The sequence below is a fragment of the Acanthaster planci genome, linkage group LG09 (assembly GCF_054643075.1).
Source record: "Acanthaster planci isolate LZ-2023a linkage group LG09, COTS_SCS, whole genome shotgun sequence".
Taxonomy (NCBI): Eukaryota; Metazoa; Echinodermata; class Asteroidea; order Valvatida; family Acanthasteridae; genus Acanthaster; species Acanthaster planci.
The window spans coordinates 7,782,196-7,799,566 of record NC_141785.1 but is presented as its reverse complement, the minus strand read 5'-3'; the positions used below and the strand labels follow the sequence as shown (position 1 = coordinate 7,799,566).

The 17,371-nt window shown below is 42.7% G+C and overlaps 1 protein-coding gene across 9 annotated transcripts in view; it reads left to right on the top strand.

Annotated features, from left to right (window-relative positions):
- The window catches only part of LOC110986281 (uncharacterized), a 191,933-nt gene that overhangs the window by 105,239 nt on the left and 69,323 nt on the right, over positions 1-17,371 (top strand). For 8 of the 9 annotated variants that reach the window (XM_087141348.1, XM_087141350.1, XM_087141347.1 and 5 more), the window contains one exon: positions 2,373-2,399. The exons of the other annotated variant lie outside the window; for it this stretch is intronic. In XM_087141348.1, coding sequence (XP_086997474.1) covers positions 2,373-2,399 — 27 coding nt within the window. The remainder of the gene's footprint in view (positions 1-2,372; positions 2,400-17,371) is intronic. 9 annotated transcript variants of the gene reach the window in all.

The window sequence follows — 17,371 nt, the reverse complement described above, 5'->3', positions numbered from 1 at the left end:
GTCTGGGTGTTGTTGGTTTTGTTGGTTACCCAGGGCTTTTCCCGGCTGATGTAACTGTACACTGTGTGCTGGGGCAGGGGGACCAGGGAGGTGGGTTGGTTGGTTCCAGGGTCCCCTCGGCATACATGCTCTATAGCCTCTGTGATGAGAACGCTTGCCTTTGTTAAAGGCTTTCAGAGATTGCTTGCATGATTCATTTGCTTGGTCTCGCCAATATCTTTGTAATATAAAAGGAGATGCACATGTACAAATGTACATGTGAGATGGCAATATACATGACATGTACACGTGCACGTACATGTGTACCTCAAGCTTTCTCTGGAATTTGTCAGAAGTCCAGGTTTGTTAGCTTAGGCTGCATCTGAATCTGTTGTCTAGAGCTACATGTAGGTCTAGGTTTTCACTCCATTGGAAATGCGTGGAGAGCATAGACAATAGACCTAGCCGTAGCTCTGGAAGCCCATTTCGGGCACAGCCTCCGTCTTCCCCCAGATGGCCATGATCTTTGACCTCATATACCCAATTCAAAAGTCCAAAAAGTCCAAGTTTCAGTTACATATTTAACCAATGAGTGATATTTCTCGAGATGATGATGGAGAGTGGTTGTTGTACATGTATGTGCAAGTTGCCTGCCTGCCTGGTGTTTTGAAAATACTTTCATACACAAAATTATTAAACAGAGTGCGTTAAATGAAAGATTTCCTCAAACAACTTCTGGCATGAGAAAGTTACTCTTTTCACCATGGCTCACCAGAATTCCAAACATTCAAAATGTCACAATTGGCAAAAGATGCAGAAATTTTGTGCACAAAGTGATCATCCTTAAAAATTTGAATGCATAATTTGCATGTGTTAACGGTTTCTAAAACCTGAACTTTGTGGTTTCTTTTTCTGAATAATAAACACATGCATTCAAAGTGGAACAACACTTTTTCCCTGTATCTTGTACTGCTGGTACTTGAAAATAAAATAGGTAGACACTTTGAAACTCGGATTGCATTGTATTACATAAATATTCCTCGATGAATCCATAAAACATGCAATGCTGAGGTTATTCAGGGCACTTTTTGGAATAAGAGAGCAGATTGGTCTTGTATACAAGTTTATGGAGTAGACATATTAGTAAACTGTGCCTTTGCTATTAAAGAACGACAATTTGAGGGACTTAGAGAAAGAGCAGGTGGGATCCAGGGTCGGAAGTAAATGGTGGCTTTGATGACCATCAAGAACGGCAAGATCCTCACTTGTTTTGAGGCTGTGGCCAAATGTCTCGGCTGCGGCTTGTAGTTTCACATGCGTCAGTGGGAAGAGGATGTAGCCGCAAGCCACTTCGAGCTAGTGGCCTCCACAGGCACTCCAGTAAATCATCAGTGCGGCCAAGACTTTTGATGAACGTAGTCGCTAGAGGTTCCCTTCAATGATCCCAAGATTCTCTTGACCTTCTTAACCCTTCGCACAGAACCCATCCGTTAACAGCCCCCCCCCCTTTTTAATTTGGTGCTTCATAGCGCGCCACTTGTGCGTGTGCGTGATAGATCGCTCCAGCAGAGCGCGAAACCAAAATCCATGCTGGTGGTGGCTCTCATAATTGTGTGTGTCCGACCGAGATATCAGTGGGGGAAATTTTTCACACCGCGCTGGACATCGATCAATCATTTGCGAAACTGCCACTCAGTGCTTGGCTTGGGTTATTTCCTTGACGCGTGTACATGGTCCTGTGCATGTACATGCATCCTTGTTTGTATGAAATACATCAGTCTTTTGAAAAGTTTCTTTAAAAATGAGACAGTTGCAGGTGATAGGTATGGTGACGACAAATGCCATTTGTGTGAAAGATTTTAAACAAAATGAAATAAAACAAATTAAAATGGCCAGACTGTGTTTTTCTACTATGAGTACAAAACCAAAAATTTTAACAGATGTGATACCAATGTTTGTCATACTGGTAATACTGTAATTTGTATATGTTAAAATCAATTCTAGCTATTGAAGCAAACCTAAAACAAACGGATCCCCCCAAATCTTTCTGGATAACTTCACTGATTTCGAGTTCACTTAGGTTTTCTTCATCATTCCTTGTCCCACTATGTGCTTTTCCAGGCACATAATGATATCCCTGATCAATATTCATATATTCAGCCCCCTGGGCAGCCGGCCCGTCGATGATACCCACCAATCTCCCCCCATGCACCTGCTGCCTGGGGGGGCCATATCTCATGCATATTCATGCAACTGTGCAGACCCTTTGAATCCGACACTGCCTGCATATTCATGAGCCACTTTATTGTGCATTTACCGGTGTTCTCTCGTTTTTCTCTCTTTTCTTCTTCCCGGTCTCTGCCATTCATATGGACTCACGCGCTTGTGCACAGTGCGACAGTGAAAACGAGGACTACCGGGTACGTACAAAAAAAATATCTTCTCGTTTCTCCTCAATTGCCCTTTCAGGGAGTTCTGCAGCGTACATGTATCTGTTGTTGTCAGGGTTGCTCTTGAGGGCATTTCCACAGCCCCGTCCCCCTTGGGAGTTTATTTCCCATAGAAATGAACAAAAGGGACCCTCCAGACCAGAAAATTTGCCAGCCAATTTGACGGATTTGGATGACAGCCCCGACACCATTGCATGTAATGCAGCGAGCAGTGTACTTCCAGTACACTAACAGAGTGTGGTACCCCGCGTTGTCTGGGCAGTAGCCAGCCCAAATAAAGCCTTAAGCATTTGTTATAAAATGCAACAGTGGTGAAAAACTCTATATATGTGATTATTAAAGTAACAGATCAGAGGTTGAAGATTTTTTGACAGTTGCAGCAGCACCTACCGGCACGGTAAAACCATGTGATCTAGTATGTTGGAAGTGAGTTGCTTCTGGCCAGAAAGTCAAAGTTGAGTTTTTAGAGTTACTGTGAATGAACACTTCCCTCTCTTGATTGGACTGCTTTGTGGATGACAATCAGATTTCCACGAGCCAATTCCCAGAATTTTGTATTTAGTTGTCAAGACAGAATGTGGGCTTTGAAAGCGTTGTGCAGAAAGTGACAAATTTCCCTTCTAACGATGTCCAGAAAACGTTCCCTTTTAGTGATATTTCACTTCATTGCTTTTATACGTAAACCTTTATTACAGTACCTCAGTTTGGCATCATGACAATCCAAAATTTGAAACTAGGTCGAAGAAAATATCCGACATCACTCCTCAGAGTGCTTTTCCTTAATTCAGCTTTGTGCAGCCTACACATGAATGAAGTTCACCCTGTTTTATACACGTGCCGGTTTAATACGTACCACTTCATGTGTATAAACATGCAGATGTGCGTGTACATGCATGTACGTGTACATGAAACTTCCATATTAATTATGCAGGTAGGGACATACATGTATGTTCATTGCAAAGCTTATACATTTACTGCACATGGACGTGTTATTTGTGTATGCACTACACTGCAAACTCTATTCTAACTTGAGTTTCTGCTTTTGTGAATTTCTGTGGCCCAACGTAGTGCAAAGCACTATCATTCTAGAATGAGCTCTGTGTGATGCTTTTGTCGCTAGAAACTTTGAACGGAGGGTGAAAGGCACTGTGTTTGTGTGTGTTTGTTTTTCACCATTGAACATTTGTCGCGCTCATGTGCTCAAAGACACGCCTGATTGACGCGCTTTTTTGCTAAATACGGGTAAATACAGAGATAGAGATACGTGCACTGTGCTTTGTCAAATGCACTGCTGTTTTCAATTGTTCATGACAGTGGTCCTGCTTAGAATTGCTGGTCACGTATCAGCCAAAATGAAGTCCATTGGAAAGAGTTGCTGGCCTGTATCGATCGACACCGTGTGCAGTGAAATTCTGGCTTGTTTCCAAGTTTTTGGAAGAATGCACGTCATTTTGTGACCTGATCCCACAGAACAGGCCAGTAGGCCCTTTTCCCCCCAAGTCATTTGGCTTGTAGTTTGCATAAAGAGAGAAGCACATAGAGGTCTTTGTTTTGAAGTATCGCTCAGTTTGGTGTCCTAATGAGAATGGACTTCATGTTGGGGAAACATGTTCACAGGGTACCTACGGAAATGGCATTGTTCTAACCCTAGCTCCATATACGTATAAGTGTACATATTTCATGTTACTTCAGTCTTTCACTACTCGGTACAATGAGCATCTTGCGCTGATTTTCAGTGTCATTATATCCGACGATTTTTCCTGAGTTTTTTTATTTTTTTTAAGTCTTTCGTACGTAGGAGATTTGTTCAATCAGACTGAAGATCAAAAAGCTCTTTTCTTGCCAAGGTGAAAAATGAGAGTAGATTGACGCAAAGCATTTCTCATTTTCATCAATTTCAAGTGTACACTCAGACAAATTAAATTGCTGTCGTGTGTGAAATTGAAGGACACTGTCAGAGATTGTCATTTGTGCCGAAGCGATACACCTAACTGAGTTTTTCTGAGCAGGCCAAAGCACTTTGAAATATCGGTTGGAAATTAAATACGCGTAATTCACAAGGAAAAAAAGTTTGATAAAGTCCACTTACATGTACAGGATGTGAAAGTTGAGCCAATGACACATCAGTGTTCAATGTAGCCAATAAAGTCACAGCCCTTGGGAACACTATTCTCGCAGTGTGTGATTGGACATTAATTTTTTCCTGACGGATGCTTGCACCTACTGGGAGTCTTTGAACTGATGGTGCCGGGCTTGCTTCCAGATTTTCCCATCAGCCTCAGTTTACCTGAAGACGATTGTTCCAATATGGCCCAGCCCCTAAACTCGGAGCTGTCCCGTGTTCATTCGGTAGATTTTTTTTCCAAACGCTGTGCGGCGAGACTGTCGTCGGCAAAACAGACTTAACTCTGGCTTCACCAAAACCTGCCATAAAAATCATCAGCCCGTACAAAATACAGGATATATATATATGTATATACGTTTGTATGGGGACACTCTGGTGTGGCCTGCAAAGTGCACGCATATGAAATTTTACGACATACCCGCACAGGGGAATGAAATTAACTTGGATTAAATGACCTCAATGCATTAATTTTTTTTTGTCTTTTTATCTTTTTAAGTGATAGAAGGTTTGAGAAGCTCACTTTACATGCATAATGTGTTTTTGTGTTAGTGGCAAACTCTGTAAGGCAATTTTTTCTTTTTTGGCAAGGAAATGCTGACTGGTAGCTTCACGTACCGTTACCTTTTTGCCATTTTCTCCCCTTTTTTGTATCAAACTGCATTTTGTGTTGTCCACACTGTGGGCAGCTCTGCTGTCCAAGGCTCTATTACATTCATTATTACTCCAGTTCATCCTGATTCTCTGACAAGCTAGGGCCAATTTCATAGCACTGCTTAAGCGAAAAAGTTGTTTAAGCCTGAAAAAACCTTGCTTGACAAACCAGGTTACCAGCTAAAACTTCTTATGATATATAGTGTTTTGGAACAGTATTTGCCTGTCCGCTGGTTAGCATGACAATCACATAGAGTTTGAGCTGGTAACTTTTGTTTATTTAGCAATTTTTTTTCACACTTAAGCAAATTCTTTGCTTAAGCAGCTCAATGAAATTGGCCCCAGCAGCGAGTCTCAAATCCTAACTACCAGTTCATCACACACCATGGGAAAACATTTGGGAAAGAAAATGCTAGCATGGTACCATTAATTAGGCTTGCTATTCATTCTGAATCAGGGCATCTCTCTACCCAGAAAGATGGGGCATATCAGATCAACCAAAGCCACTGCCGCATCTGAATTAGCTGTTTAGAGGCTACGGCTTCTGTTGTTGAACATTGGCATACCATTAGTGGATGTAAATTTCATTATAGCTACAGTATAAAGAGAAGCCTGCAAACTGATGGCAATAGGGTAATTCCAGAAATTAGGAGTCCATTTTGTTTTGTGTCCCTGTCACATCTGACATATTATGATCTTGTAAGTTCAGAACACATTTTCTAATTTCCAAGAGTGATGAATTAATGTAAATTACCTGCCAAACAAATGGTAATAGTTTGAAATCGATTTCCACGTCAAATAACAACGGTCAGATGTACCAGGGACACAAAAAAGTCACATTTTTTGACCCCTGATTTCTGGAATTACCCATAATTGTGTACACAGAGTATAGCGCCATGACGTGTATGGTGTACATGTAGATGCACATGTAGGCATCAGTACTGGTTAAGATGATAAATCAGTTGTTCATGGCCCTTTGTAAAAAGCATGTGTTCTTCTTAAAATCACACCAATAATGTCATTGTGATGCCATGTGTTTTTAAACCCCAAATGTAAATTTAAGCTACTAATACAAAGGAAGAAAGCCACAAAGTTTTAGACACCACTTTGCCAACACACCAAGGGGTGTAATAATCTGTCTTTTGTCCGTTTGGTGACTCTTGGTTGTCAATCGTACAGTGCCTATTCATTATGGATCAGTCACCACCCTGCATGAAGGCAATTGTACAGTAATTGATCTGTGGACAGCAGGCAAATGTTCATCATGCCGCCAATTAGTGTGGGGACAAAGACCATCCAATCAAGTCGCAATTAATGTCGTATTTATACAGAGCACAGAGCCGCTGTTTCTCTGGGTTTCCTCTGTTATTGGTTTTGACGTGCAGTGCAAGCACAGATTCATTCATGTGTGCTACGAAGACACTAAACGTCCATAATGAAGCGTCGCTATGACTACCAATTGATGAGGTTTGTCACAATGATGGAGATAATAAATGAAATGTTGAGATGAGCCTTGGCATCATTTTGCAGCCCTGGGTTGGAGGTTCTGTGGCTGTTCTGTGCCCAAAGGAGGGAGACAGGTCATCAAATTTGAGTGTGTTCTTCCAGTGGTTAACAGCAAGTTATCGGAGTGTCATCTTTGATGTTTCCAGTTGCCCGAGTCGTGCTTCAAGGTCTTGGCAAAAAAGATGTATGTAGCACGGCTACTCATGTCTAAGGGTCATTTTTTAATTTCATTTTTTGGCACTGATGTAGTCAGTTTTCCCCATCAGTCTCTGTATTGTTCTCCGTCACTGTCCGTGTACATTTTTCAATGGCGAGAAAGTCTTCCAGCGTTTCTGAGACATAAGAGTCCCCCTCCCACCCCCGTCTTACATTCCACTGTTGAATTTGCATTGTGCATTTCTGCATTGATAAGGTAAAACTACCTGCCCAGTTTTGCTGCTGGGGGGGTGAGGGGAAGGGAGAGAACGGCCGCCAGTCCTGAAACAACCAGTCTCTGCCTCCCCCACCCGCAAGCAAGGTGCCGTATAATAATCAGCAGTGGCCCTGAACCAAAAGCGGTAATCGTTAGGCACAACAAGCGTTGGTAACGAGACCCAGTTATGTCACTTAACGCTGGTTATTTCATCATGCGGACGAGGGTTGGAGGGAGAGAGAAATCCATACGGTATTGATCCCGGCAACCCGCGACCCTTGGCACCACGGGCGTTGGTGCCTAATTGTCCGGAATAGGAAATTTGGCTGCCTCTCTTGTATATATGCATGTACATATATGTGTGTGTGTGCTGCCTGCCTCTTTCTGTAATGCCCCTTGTAATTTCCATGTCATTAAGGCTGAAATTTGATGCCACGATCACGAACTGGGAGACAATAAACTTCAAACATCCAGACCATTTCGGACAGACTGAACAAGGGGTTCATTAACAAATTTCATTCCTGACTGTTCAAATTTCCTGCCGATTTTTGCCAGTCCTGTGAGCACATTTGCAATTTGACAAGGTTGAGTAGAGTCATTTATGTGAAAATTAGAATGTAGAAGATTCTCGGCTGCCTCTTCAAAATTGAAGAAGCATTCTGATGTGGCAAAAAGCATGATTTTTTTTTATAACCACAGTTGAAGAAGAACACTAAATGCAGAAAAAAAACTGGAGTTTCAAAATTGCAGTATTTGTACAAGTGTACCTGAAGCAAACATCTTGGTAACTGCTTTTTCGTGATAAACTCGCAGCAAACCACCAGTGTTCGCATTTCATTTTATACAAAGAACGATATCGTCATTTAATTTCAGAGTTTCACATAGCAATTTGTTTAAAAGATGAGCTAAACATGAGTAGAATATTATGTACACGTACTGTGCTGTCAAAAATTCTTGACAGACTGGTATTTTGTTTTGCAAATGGAGAGGGCATGCACTTAAGAGCTGGTAACCATGTACTTGCACTCAAGCACCATTGTGCATGTTTTCGAGACTTGCTTGCACAGAGGGAAGGTTAACTGGGGCTCAGCCATGGTCAAGAATCTAATTATAATAAGATTATTTCCTGATGCTGCAGACTTCCTAGCCTCATTACAGTCACTCCGGTGAGAGGTAGTGAAAGCCGCCATGGCCCATTTTGTGCTAACCAATTGTAGCGGCACAATTTAACCGTGTATTGTCGCGGTGATTGTCTGCACGCTCCGGTCCCTTCCTTTCTTAACCCCCCCCCACGCCAGAGTGTTCAATTAAGCCCCGGACAAGTGTTGCAAATGATGATTAATTTAGCAATTAAGGCTCGTGCCTTAGCAAGCGCCTGGCTGATTAGGCTCCCGTGGCTTGTGTGGGGGAAGAGAGAGGGGGGGTTATTGCTGGAGACAGACCAAGAGGAGAGAATGAGACATGCCAGGCTGCTGATGATGCGCGGTCAACCGTTGGATCAAATATCGGTTCTTGGCAGACCGATGTCACATGATTGCGACTCCATCATTTTCAACCTCATTTCCAATTTACCTCGATGCTCTCTCGCGGTACGGTCGGTACCTCTGTGCTGTTTTTCCCTTATTTATCATCATCCTGGAGATTTTTTCCCCCCCCCTTTCCGCCATCGACCCATGACATGATTCTGTCCGTCAGCGCACAAAATTGTCAGCATGACGGCTATGTTATTTGATACACTCAAGCATAATGCCTGCATGTTTAATATCCTGTGGCTTGAAAAGGGGGAGGAGATGGGGGGAAGACTGACACTAAACATGTCGAGCCAAACCCGAGTTTTCCAAATCGGGAGGGAAAGGAGCAAAAACACTGCGGTTAATAGAAGAGATAAATCATCGATTATCTTTTTACTGTATTTAACACTGCGGTTGTTTGGGAGGATTTTACGAAGTGGTTTTTCCTTTGCAAACTGTGGTCCTCTGTTTTTAATTGTTCAAATGTTTCATCGTTGGGATCATTTTGTCCAGTGGTGGATATAGCAAAAATGTGTCCGTTGATGCATAGACATAACAGGTTTAGCAAAGCCGATTGGCATTTGGCGCGGCATAAATTGAATAGTAGGATATTCTAACCTTAGACATGCGTGCCTGACATGAGCCATAAATTCTAGTGCCCCCTTTGGTTATATTGTAGTCCGAAATGTTTTTATGGCTTGAGTTTGTCAGGTCTGCTGGTACAGCAATTATTTTTTAAAGCTTGGTGTCTGCCTCCCAGGGACATATACTGTCAAATATACAATGTATCTGGGGGCGGTTGTGTGCTTTCGAAGCTGAAAAGAGATGCATCAATCTTTTTGTGTACTGGTAGGTGGGATGCCATTTTGGCAGCAAATGGTACGGTACCCAGAATCAACGACGTTCATTCATGTACGTTTTGTTTAACACCCCAGTGTACAGGCTGTGCTGTTTGAAAGTTCAAATATTTGAGGCAGTTGGTCCTAACACTGCCCGTTTCCAAAGCTCTGAAGCTTCCATATTAAAGATTTAGTATAGAAAATGAAAACGGTTTCATTTCTTTTCTGATTTGGTTGAAGCATCTGAAGTTCTTCTGCAGGTGTTAATCAAGTAAAATATGTATGCATGTTTCATATTAGAGGTACAGACAGCTTTAGGCCCAAATCTCTATCAGATTTCATATGGTTTCGTATCAGTTGTGGCAAACTTTACCACCGTACAATGAAAAGAGAAACTACGTGGATACTGTAGTCACTTTAAGCTGGACTGTCAAGCAACTTTCGCCGGTCGTTTGCTTGTTTCCCATGATATTTTGATTGCAAAGACATAATTATGCCTGTCCTCGGTGCTGCGGAGAATTGGAGGATTGTCCGAGGGGGGAACTGCCATTACTGGTCAGGCGTTGCGGGGCACGTGCGGCAACAAATCGCTTATTGACACACAGAGTCAGGAAGGTGGATGATTACCGCTGAAGGCACCACCCCAGTCTCTAATAATCTACCATCAGCGGCCGTCACAGGAAATTCAGTGTTACCATTTTCGTTCCCGTCCCCTGCTTTTGCCTCTCCCATAATGCATTTAGCTGTCACCCTTTGTGACAGCACCCTCGGGGTCATCATGCCGAATTTCATCACCTTGCCACAGTTAGGTCCGTCTCAGATGGAAAGGGAGGGGGGGTGTTAAGTTGTTTTGAGGCATCTCGGAGTTTAGGGTTTAGCTTACCAGAGCCCAAGCGCGAACTCTAATTTGTCCCCCGGATTGGAAGGGGGGGGGGTTTAAGAGATAATTGAGGCAAGTGTTGAGAAAATGGGGAGAGGAAATGCGTTGTGTGTGCGGATGGCCGGCTGGCTGTCAGGTTGTGTTGTGTCAGGAACGGGTACAAGTTTCATGCGGGAGTCTGCTTGGACTGCAGATTTTGGTGTGGACGCTGCCACGGGCTCCCCCCCCCACAAGGAGCCTTGAAAGAGACTGGCGCAAGCAGCCATACTCGCATGGGGATAGAGTCTGGCGGGTAATTGGTGTCACGTCTTGTACCAGTGGAATTAACACTTCCTTTTTTTCTCTCTTAAAATGGCTGCCAGGCAAAATATCTATTTGGTTCCCAGAGGACGTGGCCAATATATTTAACTGTAAATAGGCCAGCCCGCCCTGGGGTACCAGACTTTGCCACGTGTTCCTCTGTAGCCTCTAAGTTGGGAATCCTCAGTTGCAATGAAAGACATGCAGCTGCATGTACTGTACTGTCAAACATCTTTATAACAAGGTCCTGGAGCTTTTACATATTGCCTTGTAAACAAAATACGTAAGACTATGGCACCTAAAATGGATCTTTTTATAAGTAGGCTACTGTATAAACTGCTCTCGTCATTGATGTTCGGCTGTAAAGTGATTAGCAACGGTTCTGCTAGATTTGGGTAAGTGTGGGCAACACATGGACATGTACCTATACAACTGATGAGCTTGAGTGTCAGTGTGCGATTCTGTTATGATCAATACTTTTTCATTGGCCCATAAGTATTGGCTGCACTGGCCTTTGATGAAAAAGGGTGCCCATTTCTCTCCGTTCTGTGTATGAGACTGCCACGGCAGAAAGTTATCCTTTGCAAATAGATGGTGAACTTTGAAGTGAAATTATTCGGCATTGACAAGCCGTTCATCTTTCATTGGGGAGGGGTGTCATGTTTTTAGGTCAGAGAAGCGCCTCAAAGAGCTGCGGAGTTCTTCAAGTTTTTTGCTCTTTTCAGCTTGGCCAGTTTACCCAACTGCTTGAAAAGCAGATGAAATCGGTGTCGAATTCCGAGCATTTCTGAATTAGAAATTGGCCAGTTTTGTCTCTTTGCATCAGCGGAGCTCGCCCAATGTAAAGTGATTCTATTCTCTTTAACCCGTCAGTGGAAACATCAGCCAAGAGGTAGCTGCTGTCAGGCTATTTCAGGCATCACGCTAGCAAATGTACACAGATCTGATCATTTGTACATGTATCTGTAGGTTCATCCGTGTGTATACATGACCATACATACCAATTGAATGTTCTTGTGGAATTCATGCATAGTCAGCTGGAGCTGGTCATTCAGGACCAAACTGCGGTCACCATATTCCCCCGACCTCAAACTTCTGCTCATTCAAGAAACCTTTGATTTTTGTTCAAATGTTAAATGCTGTGATAGACTAAACACGGTCCGACGACCTCCACCCAAAGTGAAGTGGGAGGGAAAATTGTTCAAGTAACAAGCCTTTCTCACACCAGTATACAGACGACGTACCAGTAATTTACTTTTTGCAACTTCAGCTTACACAAGGTATAAGAAGAAAACACCTGAAATTCTACCCCCATTCACCCCCGGTGTAAAAAAAAGCACCATTTGAAACGTGATACCTCCATTGACGTGGTTTGCGGCATTCCCCCCTCCCAGCAGTTTTCCTGCCCAATGTCAATCCATTTCCATCTCGGCATATCTGACAACTTGTTTAATTGCAAATTGGCTTCTGCCCCATTTCAGAATAAATGTTGCTTCAAACAATCCCCCCCCCCAGATGTGACATTTTCAACAGTGCCGATAATGCTCAAGCCATGCTGCTTTTTATCTGTGTCCTTTAACATGGGAATAATGACAACGCAGGCGAAACATCGTGGGGGGGGGTCCTTATGCTCTAGTTTGTTCCTGGGGGCATATACACGTACACATGTACTGTCTGGTCTGTGCTGCATTCAGGATATGAATGTGTCAGAAGTTTTCCCCCGTGGCTTTTTGAAATAGCAAGATATATTCGCTACAGAATGTCAACTGCTTTGCATGGTTTTGCTTTCCAGTCGCTTTTTTTATCCTTTGGGCGGGGGAGAAACCTGCAGCTCCAAGGAAACTTTTGTATTGATGAGAAAGGATTTACTTTGTCACTTCAAGCCGACTTTGAAACATCTCACCCTTGGAAGTGCGATTGGTTTGTGTTGCAGTCCCGCTGTGCCATCGTAGATAAAGGAGCGTGGGATTTTTGTTTGTTTGTCTGTTCTTTTTTTGGTAGCAGAAATTATTCGTAGAGAGCAGTCTTTTTTTTTTCAAAGTATTTTTGTAAAAATCAACAACTGGAGAACAAATCCCTTTATATTCTGACATGATATGAGGGTTTGTCACTGTGGGAAAAGAAATTATATTTCAAACATTAAGACATCTCTGAACAAAATATTTGAAATTCTTTCATTTAAACCCTTTGCTTACAAAATGGTTCCACACGTAATCAAACAAATGAGAATGAAGCAAAATCTGGCCAGACATTGACAGGATCTTCTCAAAGAATATTATTTTTCACTCATTTTAAAAGACGTGGCATTTTTCCTCCCCCCCCCGTTTTTTATCCTCTCTTTGTGCTAGGGGAATGGAAATAAATTCTGCTGAGAATTTAATCTCGCAGAGAATTTGAGTCTAAATTTATCCTTGGCACACTATACTGATTTGTGATCAGTGTGGTTAGGCATAAATATTGAATTTCATCACGAGTAATAGGGCGAGCAAATTGAATCAAGCTGACAAGAATTGGACGAAATTGATGCCGCTGGATTTTCCAGCGGGACGGATGTTGTCATAATGCGTGCGTGCATCTTTGAAAATAGTCTCTTCTTTTTTCCGCCATGTTTTGGTTCTTTAATTTGCTTGAAACTTGCGCTCTAAGTTCCGAGCCTATTGTATCTGATTTTCAGACTTTATTTAATACCAAGTACATGTCACACATGCAATGCAGCAATATTTGTTTTTCCACATGCCCCAAATCAAATTCTGCACCTCTGGTCTAAGTTGATTTGATGTCGTACGCCAGACTCCAAAACTTAATTTAAGAGATTTCTTGCATTTGGAAGAGACGAAAGGCGTTGGTGCTGCCTTGTGTCATCCTGTTCAGGGTACGCAACCAAAAACACAGTGAACACTGGGGAGGACAGAGAAAATCCCCAAATTATTTCACTCAAAATTCCCGGCTCTAGGTGTGTACCAATCCTGTCTTGATCAAAGCTGTTTTTTACGTGCATGCAAATGCACAACAAACAGCAGGCGACTTAATACCACTGTCTATATTTGTTCATGTGCCTGCGGGTGCCACGTGTACACGCACCACGTTGACTCAAATTATACTGCACACACACGGGCTCCCGCGTGTACGGTCGTGCTGCATGCATAGCCTGGGCTTGCATGAAAGAAAATGGTGATGGATTCCTTTCCGTAATATCCCCATATGAGTACATGTAACTGTGAAATTGGTCTCTTAATCCTATATGTAGGTACTTTTGTGGCAGTAATTTGGATCAGAAAGAGTTTGAACTTCGACACTTCAGGGAGGGATCTTGATTCAAGAATATGAGTTTATTTAAAGGTGAAAAGTAGCAGTATTTCTGAGTTTACTGATGTTTTATTTTATTACCTTTTGCTTTGCATACACGTATGGACATGCATGTAATGCAAGCTAAATTCAGTGCCAGTGCTTTTCTTATAGTTTCGTCATTCTTTCCAATTAAGTTTTTTCAATGCTGTCTCATACAAATGGTCCAACCTTCTCAAATATCTTCATGTATTCTGTGACTTCAACAAAAAATCATACGCGTACCGTTTTTGTAAGCAAGCAAACATACATGCAAAAAAATTCTGGCAGAAAAAATTCGAAGATGTTCTAGAAATGGATAGCGTGCTTTTTCTTCCTTCTTGCTGTACTGAGCACCGACGACCAAAACCTGAAACTGTCATGTACCTGAATACATGACTGAATGCATTCCATTCACACCATCTAGCATAATTCTCAGCAGCAGACAGACAGGCGATCATCATATTCTTTAAAAAAAAAAACAAAAAAAACAGCCGTCTCTTTTGCCGAAAATATAGAACTTGAATTTTGATTTTCTGATCAAGCCTCCACTTACTATTCGAGGAGCGTCTCTCTCTTCCCCCCCCCATGACTCCGTTAGGTGCCCTCGCAAGGCACCAACCGTGACGGGGACTTCTCCCCTCCTTACAATAACACTCAGCCAAGCAATGACATCTTGTATGTTTTGCCAAAGACAACCCAAGAGGTCTCAGCGCCTCTGAGGAGAGAGACAGGGTAAACCGGCCCTAGCTCTTTCAAGTGGGTGTATTTTTTTACGTCGCCGGTGCAGTGACCTTATAAAAATATTTTCCCTCAGCCCGTTTTTTTCCCCCCTTTTCTCCCTCCCTCATTCTCCCTTCCTCACTAACTTCCTTCTGTATCTCTTGTTTTAAATCTGGTTTTCCTCTCTCCCGCTGGTGTATATTTGAATTCAGAGAGTCATGCTAACCTCTGAGTATTTTCAAACCTGTGCTTCAAGAGGACTGACATTTATTTTACTAGATCACTCGTATCTACCCCCCCCCAAAAAAAGAAAGGGAAAAAAGTCTTGGATCTGTTGGACAGTAAATTGTGCTCACGTTTCTCTGCTTGGGTTTCAGTTGACAAAGTTTGAGCATCGACATGAACACGTAGGCCAGCAGCGTAACTGGGGTACATTTTGCAGTTGGGCACTTGGCAGTCCTCGTTTTCTGGAGGAGTACCCAGTGGGTTTGGTCATAGTTATAGACTGACCAGGCAGACTGTCACCAGATTTTTTTTTCCTTTTCCAATTTATTAGGGGGAGGGGGACTCAAGCAGGAGGGCCAGTGCCCCTCTTGCTTCCCCCCATTAAGATACTGATGTAGGTCAATGATCACTGCAGTCTTTGTGTGTTTAAAAAAAAATAAAAATTGCACAATTCAATCCACGCACCTGGGCATTATGCGCAATTTTTATATGGCAACCTAGTGCAGAATTTTCGTTTGGACAGGAACATGTAAAATGTTGATTGCTGCAACTGGCTTTCTTTGGCAAAAGGGTCTGGATAGCTTTGGGCTAGGTTTTGGCCAAGTTATTATTTCGTTTTACATTTTAATGGTCATTTTGGAGTTTTTAAACTGTAACACACAAGGGCAGGATTTTGCTGAAAGTGACAGTTAATCATCTGGTAAGTTTGGGAGTGTGGCTCAAGGCTTAATAAACAAAGTGAATTCACTCATCTATTTGCAGCTTGGGTTTTACTGGTGTAGTGCCTTAGACAGCAATATTGCTATGCTTGTGGGCTTCAGAAACATTATTGATGTGTGTGTGTGTGTCAGCATGGGTATAGTAAGAGATTGCAAAAGCTCCTGCCTTCAAATGATCACACACTAATCAGAAATTCTGTCTGATTACAAGACGCAATCCATTTCATCAGTCATAAGCATTGAAACTCCGGCAGAAAACCCATCAACATGAACGCACTCGGCACTCCCAGAGAGATCACTGCAGAATAAATGAATGACTCACTTTTGCTGTCCCCACATTCCAAAAGAGTGACCGATAGTCAACCATGAAGCCCTTTCAAAAAGACGGTCTAAGTTATTTCCGTTTGTGTTGCCAACAGATCAGTTTTCTTTTGGCTGTGTACATCCATGTGATGGAGGCTGGTATTGCCCCTTTTTACCTGGCCAAGTTCATAAACTAGCCATGAGGAGTTAAATGAGATTGTCAAGACAATGACACCATTCTGCCACTGCGCTTTTACCCGAGCCGACTGTAGGTAAAAATCAGCTCCCGGTATTCTGTAGACTTCATTGTTGAAAGTGTTGTAGTGACAACCTTTCCTGAGATGTGCACAAGTGTACAGGTACCGTACGTGTCTGTGCTCTAAACCATGTTGCTCTGAGATGGAAGGATTGTGCAGACATTTTCTTTGTGGAGCACTTGCGATGTACTGTGCACAATGTTTGTACAAATATGGAGCCACAAGGTGCCTGGTGGAAGCAACTACATGTACATGTAGTATGTGCACTTTGTACATTACACACTGCGATGGAGAGCGCTTGGATACAGTGCATTACTTTGCCTCTTGTATTCCTAAGAATGGAACTGAGAACTAGATGATTTGGCAGGGAAGATCTCTCTCCATTTTAGATTGGAATAGCTTGAATAAGAAAACACTTCCAGTGGGAACTCGAGTGAAATCTGACTCTGTACGCCCTAAATTGAAGTGCACCCACACCGGCGAAGAAGAGACAAGCTCGTGGGAAGTTTTCAGCTGGGGTGGGGCATGTGAACAGATGCGCATATAAAGACCATGCATTCAAACTTAAACTGGTTGCACATGCTCAGTGCATCCCCCATGAACCATGCATAAGCTTGTAAGTACGCAGCTCGAGTTCCTACCAAATGGCCGTCATTGCACCCCCTCTTTTGGTTTCCTCTTGGAGCGGATTGAAGTGAGGAAATTTGACTCCAAATTTGTTTTGTCCCTAGTTTCTGTCGGAGGGTAGGAACTTGCTCTGGAAAGTGAAGTGAATTCGAACTCTTTAGAATGTAGGGAACTTGTTTGCCAAATATCGGGAACTGACTAGAAAAGTTAGAAGGGTACACGCAGCACAATATGTCGATTGGTTTCCTGTCCTATTTCTGAAGCAAATGTTTCCAGAGTTTAGCAATTTTGAGCTGAGAGGACCTTTGGGAAACTGGCTTTGTTGGGATTTGAACCTTCCAAGCTGTGTTGTGTTGCATGCGTTACACCTTATCAATCTTTAGTGTTGCCCACTGGTGGAGGAAGCGGGGGAGGTGGCCACAGTACCCCCCTCCCCTTTTTTGGGGGTGGGTATTGCCCCTCCACACGTACACTTTTGGCAGGTCCTTTAATAGCTGATGCATGATTGTCTCACAAATGTACTTGCCGAAGAGTTTCTAA